Genomic DNA, 13,273 nt, shown 5'->3' with positions numbered 1-13,273 from the left:
GGAAAATAGTGGAGTTTCACAGGACCACTGGCATTCCAATCATAGTGGTAACAAAATAACAACCTGGTGCTCAGAGAATACTTCACCATGGACTCTCCCATTCAGAATTTGTCCTTAAGCTGAGACAGAACATCCAGACATTATGCCCGGCAAGCAAACCAACAACTGTACCACTGACACTCTGCTCATCTCAACCGTCTTCGCAGCAACTACAACCACTATCTAGTTCTCCACAGCATCACTCACAACCAACTTCAACACAACTTCCTGCTGTTGGTCTTATCAGGGTTGGTTCCAGGCGGTCTCAGCTATAACGAAGTTGTTAAGTCAAAACCATCGAGTGTTGTGAAAAAGCAGATCAAATGTGTGGTGTCAAGTGTTGAGGGTGATCCATCAGTGTTAGAGTTAGATTCCTTTTTAGATGATAGTTCTCCTTTAATTTTAAACTGATTCATTCTGACAATGACCTTGTACCTGCTAAATTAAGTAACTTAGATAATTCTTTGCACAAAACGAACTAAAAGGTTTATGTAATCAGTCTTTTTATTCAACTAACTGTGATTTAATAATGCATTACAATTGTCAAGGTTTAAATTTAACAACAATTTCAGCTCTCAATTTATTTTTATCTGAGGCCAATTTGAATATTAAAGCTATATCTTTTAATGAACATTGGTTAGATCATAATTCAGCCTCTCTGTTAAATACAATCAATAATTTTAAATTGGCTAGTTCTTATATAAGAGAAAGTGGCTGTAGGGGCGGATCTTGCTTATTACTGGATAAGAACTGTAAATATGTAACAATAACACAGTTTTCCAATTTAAATGAAGACTTTATTTTTGAATGTTCTGCTATTGAACTTGTGGATTTTAAATTAATTTGAATTTCTATTTATACAGTACCAAATTTCAACATAAGTAAACAGTTTTTAGATAGACTTGAAATTCTATTTTTGATAATACAGAAAAAAATAAAAAAAAAATACTGTTTTTGTAACTGGAGATTTTAACATAGACATTTTAACGAATGACACATTCACAAGTAGATTTAAAGAAATTATCGAATGTAATGGTTTTTGTTTTCAATTTGAGGAGCCAACTAGAATAACAAATACTTCATTTACTTGTTTGGATAATTTTATCACACCCAAAACGTTTAGTTGCCATTACAGGTTAAACACTGAGTTAGGTCTTTCTGATCACAATGCTATATTTATAAACCTTCCTAAGCTAGTCAAGTGTAAAACCATCAAGAATACTTCTAGTTCTTTTAAGAAAAGAATCATCTCTGATAGAAATACAGATGAATTTTGCAAATATCTACAGAGCACTAATAATAATTTTGTATTTAACCCCGCTTTAAACCCCAATGAAAATTACAATAGTTTTTTGAGAAATTTTTTATTATCTTTCAATCATATATTTCCTGTTAAATCACTAAAAAAGAATGCTAAAACTAATAAATCTACTCTGAATTGGGTGACCCAAGGTATAAGAATTTCCAGTAAGAGGAAACGGGAATTGCACTTGGAAGCCAAGTTTAGTAGAAACCAAGAGTTTTTATCCTATGTAAAGCAATACAAAAAAATATTTAATAAAGTTGTAAAAAATTCAAAAATTCTCTCAAATAATAACCTAATTAGAAAATCTAAAAACAAGTCTAAGGCAGCTTGGCAAATTGTTAACAATGAACTGGGTTTAAACCGTACTCAAAGATACAAAATTATTTTAAAAGATGATACAAACCAAACCACTGTTGATAATCCTGATGATGTAGCCAAGCTTTTTAACAGTTTTTTCTGTAATCTATATAATTAATACGCTACACGAAAGTTTGTCGGTTGAACTCCTCCGCCATTTCCTAACCGATTTTATCCATTGACGTCTCATTGGAAAGAGCGTGTCGCGTAGATTTGCAAACTGACCTTACATTTTTGAAAAAGTCCCTTGGGCTCTGCCCCAGTGGCTTTGAAACTTCCCATATTATCCTTATGAAGAACATAATTGTTTACATTTTGATCAGCTGTATAATTTTATTGCTGTTATTTACTTTTCAATTCAATGAAACACATTGAGTACATTTATTTACTATTTGAGTTTGTGTAAACATAACCCCCAAGACGGATCGTGTTAGTATGGTCGTATCTTAAATTTGTGTATTTATCGTTGTTTTGTGTCGCTATGATGGATTGTGTTAGCATGATTGTAACTTAAGTTTGTGCTTTTATCGTTGTTTTGTGTAGCTATAATTTGTTTATTACAGGGTGTCTAGTAGTCGGGAAAATCGGGAAAGTCGGGAATTAGTATTGAATTTCAAAATGGTCTTGAAAAGTCGGGATTTAGTCTTAAATTTGATTTCAAAGTCGGGAATTTTCATGATTTTGCCGCGATCGTCGTCTTGCGTTTACGTAACCGCGAAAGCCGATGATGATGTCTACACGGCTTCGGGAAATGTTCACGATTTTGCCGCGATAGTGGACGACGACGATGACGTTTCCGTGACCGCGGGAGATGACGATGACGTTTCCGTGACCGCGGGAGATGACGATGACGTTTCTGTGACCGCGGGAGACGACGATGATGTCTACACAGGCGCGGGAAATGTTCATGATTTTGCCGTGATCGCGGACGATGACGATAACGTTTCCGTGACCACGAGAGATGACGGTGATGTTTAAACAGCCGCAGAAAATGTTCATGATTTGGCCGCGATCTCGGACGACGACGATGACGTTCCGTGACCGCGGGAGATGACGATGACGTTTCCGTGACCGCGGGAGATGACGATGACGTTTCCGTGACCGCGGGAGACGACGATGACCTTTCCGTGACCGCGGGAGACGACGATGATATCTGCTTGGCCGCGGGAATTATTCATGATTTTGTCGCGATCGCGGACGACGACTATTACGTTTCCATGACCGCTGGAGATGACGATGACGTTTCCGTGACCGCGGGAAATGACGATGACGTTTCCGTGACCGTGGGAGATGACGATGACGTTTCCGTGACCGCGGGAGATGAAGATGATGTTTCCGTGACCGCGGGGGATGACGATGATGTTTCCGTGACCGCGGGAGACGACGATGACGTTTCCGTGACCGCGGGAGACGACGATGATATCTGCTCGGCCGCGGGAATCGTTCTTGATTTTGTCGAGATCGCGGACGACGACGATGACGTTTCCGTGACCGCGGGAGATGAAGATGATGTTTCCGTGACCGCGGGGGATGACGATGATGTTTCCGTGACCGTGGGAGATGACGATGACGTTTCCGTGACCGCGGGAGATGAAGATGATGTTTCTGTGACCGCGGGGGATGACGATGATGTTTCCGTGACCGCGGGAGACGACGATGACGTTTCCGTGACCGCGGGAGACGACGATGATATCTGCTCGGCCGCGGGAATCGTTCTTGATTTTGTCGCGATCGCGGACGACGACGATGACGTTTCCGTGACCGCGGGAGATGACAATGATGTCATTGATGTCTACAAGGCCGCGGGAAATATTCATGATTTTAACGTGATGGCAGACGACGACGATCACGTTTCTGTAACCGCTGCAGTCAATGATGATGTCTAAACGTACGGTACGTGGAAGATTTCATGATAAAAAAAAACCAAATTTGCTAGTTAGAATTTTTTATTGCTGCATTATTTTTTTACTTGAAAACACGACATTATCATAATACTACTTTATGACAAAGACAGGGGTTGGTGTAGTATTATTTAGAAAATTTTGTTAAGCTATAAAAATTGGTATCAGTATCAAGAATTGAGAATCGATACGTTTTGGTATCAACACCCACTAATTATTGAAAAACTAGTCTTGAAAAATATGGAATTAGTCTTGAAAAGTCTGGAATTAGTCTTGAATTTTATAATGGAAATAAACTAGACACCCTGTTATTATTTGTTGTTTATTTCTTTTAAATGTCTCCGACGCAACGACAACGAAACAAAGACAGGGGGCGCAAACGTGATAACGACCGCAGCTATACAGAACAGTAACAGTGGCGCGTAATAGGCTTAACTCATCACAGTCTGAACCTGAACCTGGACAACTTCAACTATTTGGTTACAAATGCGCCCTAACACTACCCCAAAACGACTTTTCTTACTCAATTGGCCCTCTATTAATGACCTGTGTTGCCTGTACAGCGAGGCATTTTGAGAAGGAGAGAACCGTCCGGAATGCTTTAGGTTTATCAATAACGAAGATAAACGGGGTCTGAGTTACACAACGGTAATATTTGAGTCGACTCTCTTAAACTCATTGTAAATATGACTGTTATTCAATCTGAAATAACTCCTGTAATACTTTGTAATTGCTCGAATTCGAGCAACATGTACACTAGTACAGTTATTAATCTGAATGTAAAAAAGGCTTCTGTCAATGGTGTTCATTCGTCTGTAAAATCATACTGCAGTGATGGTGGGGTTACATTGTGCAATCTTAGCCCCACTAATAAAGATGAAATAAAAAAGATTATCCTTTCTCTAAAGAACAAAATTTCGGTAGGCTGGGACGAAATCTCAATTAAATTGATCAAATCTGCTGCTGACATTATCTCCGAACCCTTATCTCTTATTATAAATCAGTGTTTAAAGAATGGTATTTTTCCGGATCAACTCAAGTACTCCCAAATTTCTCCCGTTTTTAAGAAAGGTTCAAAATCAGATATTAATAACTACCGTCCAGTATCAGTATTAAGTAATTTTTGTAAAATATTTGAAAAAGTAATAAGTTATAGACTAGTTAATTATTTTTAAAGTAATAATTTATTTTACAATAAACAATTTGGTTTCCGAAAAAACTTAAGCACAGTTTCTGCTCTTACTCAGTTTGTTAATGAGATTGCAGAGGCCTTGGACAGGTCTCAGGCCACAGCAGGTGTTTTCTGTGACCTGTCTAAGGCTTTTGATTGTGTGGATCACTCACTCCTGTTGCTAAAACTTATTGATTATGGGATTGGGGGAAGTTGCTTTTCTTTAATACAATCTTACCTTTCTGAAAGAAAACAAAGAACTTTAATTTTAGAAGATAACAACAAACATTATTCACCATGGGAAATTATATCCACAGGTGTTCCCCAAGGCTCAGTATTGGGCCCACTTTTTTTTCTTATTTACATTAATGATCTTCCAAAAGCTATTAATAAAGAACTAATTCTTTTTGCCAATGACACTACTGCTTTGATCAAAAATAATAATACAACTGAAATGTTTTCTTCTCTGCAAAGTGTGGTTAAGGACATGGAGCAATGGTTTTTAGAAAATGGGTTAAAACTTAATGTTGAAAAAACAAATATTATTAAATTTTCTACTAGACACAAAAATATGGAAAACTGTTCCTTTAATTTAGTTGAAGCTCATAAATTCTTAGGGGTTTACGTAGATGACGCAGTTAAATGGGATTTACATTTGAATTATTTACGTAACAAAATTAGGTCGATATCATCTTTATTCATACATTTAAGGGACTGTGTTTCTATTGAGACACTTAAAGTAGTTTATCATGCTTATGTGGAGTCAGTGTTAAGATATGGCATAATTTTATGGGGTCAAGCTACTGGTATTAAAACTTTATTCAGGTTACAAAAACGTATTATTCGTATTATTACCAACTCTCATCCACGCAGTTCTTGTAAGAAACATTTTCAAAATTTAAGAATTCATACATTGACGGGGTTGTATATACTAGAATTATTAAATTACATACATTCAGTTAAAAATGAGCTACCAGAAACAATACATTTTAATCACAGGTATGAAACCCGAAATGAAAATATATTTAGACTCCCCAGACACCGTTTGACCCTATATGAAAAATCTCCATTGTACGCTGGGCTGAGATTGTACAATGTGCTTCCGCCATGCTATAAGTCACTAACCAAAACCAAATTTAAAGATACAATAGATAGTTTTCTTATTGACAAGGCTTTTTACTTAATTGAAGATTTTCAGGGCTGTGCGAATCCAGAAATTTTGGTTCGAATCCGAATCCGAATCATAGCTGTACAGATTTTATCGAATCCGGATCGAATCCGAATATTTTAATTAATTCCGAGTCGAATCTGGGTCGAATCCGAATCTCAAATTTACAGCCATTATCGAACCCGGATCGAATCCGAATCTGAAATTTAAAGCTGTTATCGAATCCGAATATTTAAACCTGTTCAGAGTCAAATCCGAATCCGAGGAAAGTCAGCAGTACCAATTTTCACATTTTTAGACCACATTTTCTGGGGCTGAAATAACTTAGGGAATTGCTTAAAAAAATTCTTGAAATGGGCCAAATAAAAAAGTTATAAAATTTAGGCCTACCTATTTGAAGTTTTGAAACTACAAAATTGGGCATTAGTTAGGCCTACCACCTAGGCCTAAGTTACTCGCTAAAAGTGATGGACTACCAATTTGTGTAGTCTAAAACATAGGCCCAGCCTATTATACACCTCGGTGTTAATCCTCCAAACAAGCCTATGTCTGCATTACTATTACAAGTAACAACTAACACTGTGAGGTTAAGTTTACTGATAGCCAAAATAGGGTTCAAATGCGACCTACACTAATGTGCCTAAAGCCTAACACCAAGTTGGTCAGGTTCCTAACATGAACCAGTCAACAGCAAATCGGAGTGCACAAGTAGTTTTTTAGTGTCTAAAAAATTATATTGAAAATTAAATTATATTCAATCAGAATCTAGTAAATTTCAATATCGAATCCCAACTCGGATCTATTTCCAAGAAATTCGAATATCGAATCCGAACCCGGATTTCTTACCAGTAAATTCAAATATCGATTCCGAATCCGAATCCAGTTAGAAACAGTAGATTCATTCTCGAATACAAATCGAATCTCTAAAAAGATTCGGATTCGATTCGTTTTTCGAACTATTCGCACAGCCCTGAAGATTTTTACAGAACTACAATTTAGAATTTTTTTTTTTAAGTGTTTAGTTTTAAGTTAAAAGTTTTAATTTTAAATATTTTATGTATGGATTTAATTTTGACAGTGCACCTATTCTAAATGTTATGACATGTATGGAATGTTTTGTGCAAATAAAGTCTACGTCTATGTCTATGTCTATGTCTACAAAACTAATAGCTATCAAATAAATAAATGTTAAAATAAAATATCTATCCATCCCTGTCGGGTGTCGGTATCGGCGGAATTGGGCGAAATCGACGTTTGGCAATCGATTCTTGATACCGATATTCCTAGTATCGGCCCATCGGTGGTAGCGATAATTTACACTTCCCTATCTAAAACTCATTTTGGAGTCCTAAATTAGTTTTAAATATGCATCGGGACGTAATCGTTGCATCGGGACTTAATCGATGCATCGGTCTTTTTCGATGCATGCTGAATTGAATCAAATTGAATTTTTGATGCATCGCACACCCCTAGTCCTGACTTGAAACACATTGGGACAGGTCTGCACAAGATGATTTATCAGTCTTTCTTTATCAAACCTTTGGTTTCTTCTTAGTTTGACTACTATGCAGTTAGTTCTATGTGAGTTATATATCGTTATTTCCACCTTTGGCTGGGTTTTGTACACTAATTTATCATTTAGGTATTTTTTAGCCAATTTCCGGGGAACGGGGTTTTATGGTATAAAAATTGGGTTTTCTCATTTTTTACCCTCAACATAAAATTTCCCAATTTCTCTCTAGACCTTCTTAAAAAGTTTAAAAAACAAATAATTCAATACATCATAGTGTTTTTGTATGATCATTGGTTACGGAGAAGACTCAAAAAATTTGTAATTTAAAATTCCGATGTTCTTATGGAAAATATTGTAAAATGTTGTTTATGGATATATTTTGTTCAAACTTGGCAAATTTATTGATTCTATACTAAGCTAATTATTTTACTTAAAACGCACATTTTCTTGTAGCAGCAAACCTAGATACTTGCTAAACCTAATGTTATTTTAATAGATTAAATGAAAATCAATTCAGGCAAATGAAAATTTGCTTGGACGTCAGGTTTGCTGCAGCGGGAGTATTTTTATCTGATGATGGAGTTAGTTAGTAAAATTCTTATTGAAAAGTCTGCAATAAAAAAAAAAAATTAAATTAAATCAACATAAACTTACATTATTACTAGGGATGGACGAGATTGGATTTTTAGTTCGAGACGAGACGAGACGAGATTTTTTATTTCTCATAAAATTTCGAGACGAGATCGAGACGAGATTTCTCTTCTCATACACAACGGGAAATGCACGTTCGAAATTTTTACCTGATTTTGTAACATTGTTAGATGACTGTTTAAATACTAAAATAATGATAATAGGCAAGAATATTTACAATCTTTCATTAAATAACATCAGCATAACATTTTTTTATTAATCACGCCTAACTTATTAAAAATGCCTATGATTAGGAAACATGGTGATATCAGTTAGGATAGAGTTCAACTTATCCTAAAATAAAATAAATCATAAAATAAAAGCAATATTAATTTTTATAAAATAGTTACTTGTTTTGACTTTTTTATAGTAATAAAACATTCCTCACACTGCTTACACTTAACAAAACTTCTCAAATGTTATTAAAGTAATATTATTAAAATAATGAAAGTAATATTTACATTAAAAGAATTAAAGTAATATTTACATTAAAAGAATTAATTAAATAAGAACGCCTTCGAAAAGGAAACGCAACTACAACACGCTCCTGTATTGCGGGTATTGCATTGACTTTCTGCAGGCGTTTTTAATTTTTTTTTTTAAATTTTTTTTTTTATTCTCGTCTTGATAAAAATCTCGGCCAAAAAGTAATCTTGTCTCGTGTAACGAGATTGAAAATTTCCCGAAAATTTCCCGAAATTTCGAGACTTGACCATCCCTAATTATTACATACAACAATTTAACAAAGAAGTGTATATTGTTTATAAACCTTGTTACTTCACTGTATTACTCTTGTATTTTTCATTGTATTGTGTGTTTTGCACCAGGATGAGATGGAGTTGGAGTTTGAGCTGAAGGAGATCGTAGAGGGAGAGGAGGAGGGAGGTCGGCGTGCCACACTGAGTCAGCTGGTGGCACAACAGGCCAAGTTCCTGGAGGAGGCGCGCCAAGTACACACCAGTCAGCTGCTCGGTGCCATGGCGCAGCTGTGTCACATGGACACTACGCTGGCGGAGACTGTGTGGCTGCAACTGTTCCCCAGACTGTGGGCGATACTCAGCACCAGGCAGCAGGAGGTGAGACTACTCAGTGTCCTAAAACCCATCTCCCAAAGAAATAAACTAAGGCTGAAAGATATGTTGTTGAACAACCTCTGACACTTCACTTACTGACATTTCATAATTTGTCAAACATGTTTCCTACTACTTGAATCATGCATCTATTCTTAATGAAACTGAAGACGTTCAATATGAGTAATATGACAGCAGTCATAAGGTCCAAAATTAGTGATGGGGAAGTAAAAAAAATCAATTTGGATTTCCTTTCTTATTTTGAAGAAATAGTATGGAAATGTAGTCGGAAATAATTACTATGGTCATGACCATCTAAACATTACAAAAATTTTATGATTTAATAGTGACTAGCCTGTTTCAAAATTAGTAATTTGGGTACTAAAATGCTTACTTTGATTCTACGTTTTAATTTTATTTACAATTTCAATTCCAGACAAAATTAAGGTACACAATAAATAAATACAAACTTTTTTAAGCTAATAAAGAAAGGCGATTGAAAAGCTAACAATAAAAAAAATATGATAAATATTTGCTCTTTAAAATTACAGATATTTGCTAAGTTATTAAAAAATTTAGAAAATGAAAATATTTATTCCTATTTTCTAGCAGATTTGAATAGCCTACAGGAATTTGTTTTTTTGGGACATACACTTTATGATACTATTTTAACTATATAAGTCTGTGCGGTTGAAAATGTACTATGTTGACAAATTTGCCTTTTAGCGAATTTCCCTATAGGGAAGTAGCTATTACCGTAGGTCTCATGGTAAGACCTAAGCCCGGGACCGATTTACTTTTTCATTTTGATGTCCCCAGAGGCCAAAAACACCATTCGTTCAAATTTTTATATATCTATATATAGATATATATATATATATATATATATATATATATATAGATATATATATATATATATATATATATATATATATATATATATGTGTCCATCCGCACGATAACTTGAGTAATTTTTGTCCGATTTTCATAAAATTTGGTTTAAAGGTGTAAGGCGGGATAAACTTGAATGAGTTCGCGAACCAGCATGATCGGACTATGGGAACGGGTGTTTATGGGGGGTTTTATGGGGTAAAAATAGGTTTTTCCCACTTTTGACCATAAAAACACAAAATTTCACAATTTCTTTTTAAACCATTTTGTAGAGCTTAAAAAAACAAATAATTTAGTATATTGAAGCGTTATAATGCGCCTAACTGTTACGGAGAAAATTCAAAAAAATTGTAATTTTAAATTCCCATGTTATTCTTATGGAGAATAAGTCAACTGTTGTAGTTTGCTTGTTTATGAACATATTTTGATCAAATTTGGAAAATACATTTTGTACTAAACCACAGTACTTTTTAACATTTTACATTAAAAAAAATTTTTACCCTCCCTGTTGCAGCAAACCTAAGTACTCACTAAACTAATTCTGTTTAAATAGGGAATAAGTGTGATATTTTTAAGGAGACATTTTAGTTTAAATCCAATCAGGCAAATGGAAATTCGCTAAGTCTGCAGGTTTGCTGCGGCGGGGTATTATTGTAAGCCATGAACAGCATAGTAAATCATGTACTCAGAAATGTGTTTGTTTGGTACCAGTGTTTACTTATTGTTAGTTAATACATTGAGCATTGCCACATTAATGGTTTTTGTTGTGTGATCAGTCCTTGACCGGAGAGATTATGCCGTTTTTGGTGAGCGGAAGTCACGTTATCCAGAAAGACATTCATCCCAGCTCTATTGCAGTTTTCTTCGAAGCACTGTCACACTGCAATCCCCCAGTTGCAGTCAAACCGTAAGTATCATTGGTGCCATCCTTGATCGTGGTAAGCCTCCTAATTCTAACTGATAACTGATATCCAACCAACAGGAATCAATGTGTGTGGATGGACAAAAGAACAATAACAGCATTGTTTGATTTTATGATTTAAATCTATTGTTTGTGAAAATATGAATTTAAATTGATACGATATTTAGAGGTGAATGATGTTTATTTGTATTTCCAAGTAAAATAGGTAAAATGCTTCTATTTCTAATCTGCTGTTACTTACTAAGTTAATGATGTTGAATTGTAGGATAAGAAGGGTAGCAGCTTTTCTTGAAGAAGTGCAGGTAGGCAGAAGAGACACTGAACACTCAATATTTTGTCCCCTAATTAAATTACATTAAGGAATAAAGTACAGATACACAATATATAACTTCAAGAGTTTCAGGCAGTTGGAAGCACACATAAAGACCACAACACATAAAGTTGATATTTCATTCCTGTAACTTCGTCTTTTCAGAGGAATTAAAAAAAAGTCCTTTATTAGCAACAATAATTTAGATTTTCCAACCAGTGTTACATTTTGTAACTGCCATTCTGAAGAAGCTATTGGAGGGACAGACTATCAATTAAATGTGTTTTTAACTATTTTTGTGCTATAAATTGCCTGAAACTTGTATCTTATAGCCTATGTGTTGCTTTGCTTGTTCTGTTAATTCCTTCATTTTCAATGCATATTGATGCATTTTTGGAGGCAAAACTAAATAATGTTTCTTGGCAGGAGTGTGATGTCATATCTGGGTAAGGCCCACAACTTGTGGCACCGTATGACTCTCAGCCTAGAGAAGTTGGCGACAGAGCAGCAAGCTCAACAGTTGCAGACCAAAAACCGGAGGGACCCCATTGAGTGTTACGACTTTGAACCAGATATTGCCCCTCAGCAGGTAAGAGGTGTTGATTGTAAAGTAGGGATGGTCAAGTCTCGAAATTTCGGGAAATTTTCGGGAAATTTTAAATCTCGTTACACGAGACGAGACTTCTTTTTGGCCGAGATTTTTATCGAGACGAGAATATAAAAAAAAAAAAAAAAAAAAATTAAAAACGCCTGCAGAAAGTCAATGCAATACCCGCAATACAGGAGCGTGTTGTAGTTGCGTTTCCTTTGCGAAGGCGTTCTTATTTAATTAATTCTTCAAATGTAAATATTACTTTAATTATTTTAATAACATTTGAGAAGTTTTGCTAAGTGTTAGCAGTGTGAGGAATGTTTTATTACTATAAAAAAGTCAAAACAAGTAACTATTTTATAAAAATTAATATTTTATTTTATGATTTATTTTATTTTAGGATAAGTTGAACTCTATCCTAACTGATATCACTATGTTTTCTAATCGTAGGCATTTTTAATAAGTTAGGCGTGATTAATAAAAAAATGTTTTGCTGATGTTTTTTAATAAAATATTGTTAATATTCTTGCCTATTATCATTATTTTTGTATTTAAACAGTCATCTAACAATGTTACAAAATCAGGTAAAAATTCCGAACGTGCATTTCCCGTTGTGTATGAGAAGGGAAATCCCGTCTCGATCTCGTCTCGAAATTTTATGAGAAATAAAAAATCTCGTCTCGTCTCGTCTCGAACAAAAAATCCAATCTCGTCCATCCCTATTGTAAAGTTAAGGAATTTTGAATGTTAAATCCAAATCCAGATTTTAAGATATTTAGTTTAGACTACTCTTACTTACTTACTTGCTGCCATGGCTCCACAAATCTCAGCCGATTCCTTGCCTCGTATACCAGCCTCTTCCACCCTTCTCTGTCTTCTGCCAAGTTGACGTTTGCACCCATCGTCCTGACGTCGTGCACAACTTGGTTAGTCAATCTCAATTTCAGCCTTCCCAACGGACGTTTACCTCCAGGTGTGGCTTCACACAGTCTTTAGTCTTGTTCCTTTCTATCTTCTTAGCACATGCCCTTACCTCCAACTTAACACTCTTCATTTAAACATTGCAACAATATCCGGGTCGGTGTATAGTGATCTTTTCTAATTTGGTATTCTAAAACATTGAATCGAAAAAAAAGTATTAAACCTGAATCGTAGCAATGACATTATGGGATTTCAGTGACATCCTTGAGCATTATTGTGAGTAGGGCAACATTCTGATCATTACATAGAATCACAATAATATTGTACAGTTCTTGTACAGAAAAAAACTTTAAGTTTAAACTGGCTATAAACCTGAAATAAAAAGTACTCTGAAAAATAAGTAGGTGTCGTAGGGTAGGCAA

General features: G+C 35.2%; 1 protein-coding gene across 2 annotated transcripts in view; it reads left to right on the top strand.

Moving 5' to 3' along the window:
• LOC128991119 (transformation/transcription domain-associated protein) overlaps window positions 1-13,273 on the top strand; it is a 109,520-nt gene that overhangs the window by 74,164 nt on the left and 22,083 nt on the right. For both annotated transcript variants that reach the window (XM_054413866.1, XM_054413864.1), the window contains 3 exons: window positions 8,973-9,221; window positions 10,883-11,013; window positions 11,765-11,927. In XM_054413866.1, coding sequence (XP_054269841.1) covers window positions 8,973-9,221; window positions 10,883-11,013; window positions 11,765-11,927 — 543 coding nt within the window. The remainder of the gene's footprint in view (window positions 1-8,972; window positions 9,222-10,882; window positions 11,014-11,764; window positions 11,928-13,273) is intronic.

This window comes from Macrosteles quadrilineatus, unplaced genomic scaffold (genome assembly GCF_028750875.1).
Source record: "Macrosteles quadrilineatus isolate MER2022 unplaced genomic scaffold, UCM_ALF_1.0 Scaffold_3__2_contigs__length_128488019, whole genome shotgun sequence".
Taxonomy (NCBI): domain Eukaryota; kingdom Metazoa; phylum Arthropoda; class Insecta; order Hemiptera; family Cicadellidae; genus Macrosteles; species Macrosteles quadrilineatus.
Note: the sequence above shows the minus strand (reverse complement) of the source record. Positions and strands in the feature narration are given on the sequence as shown.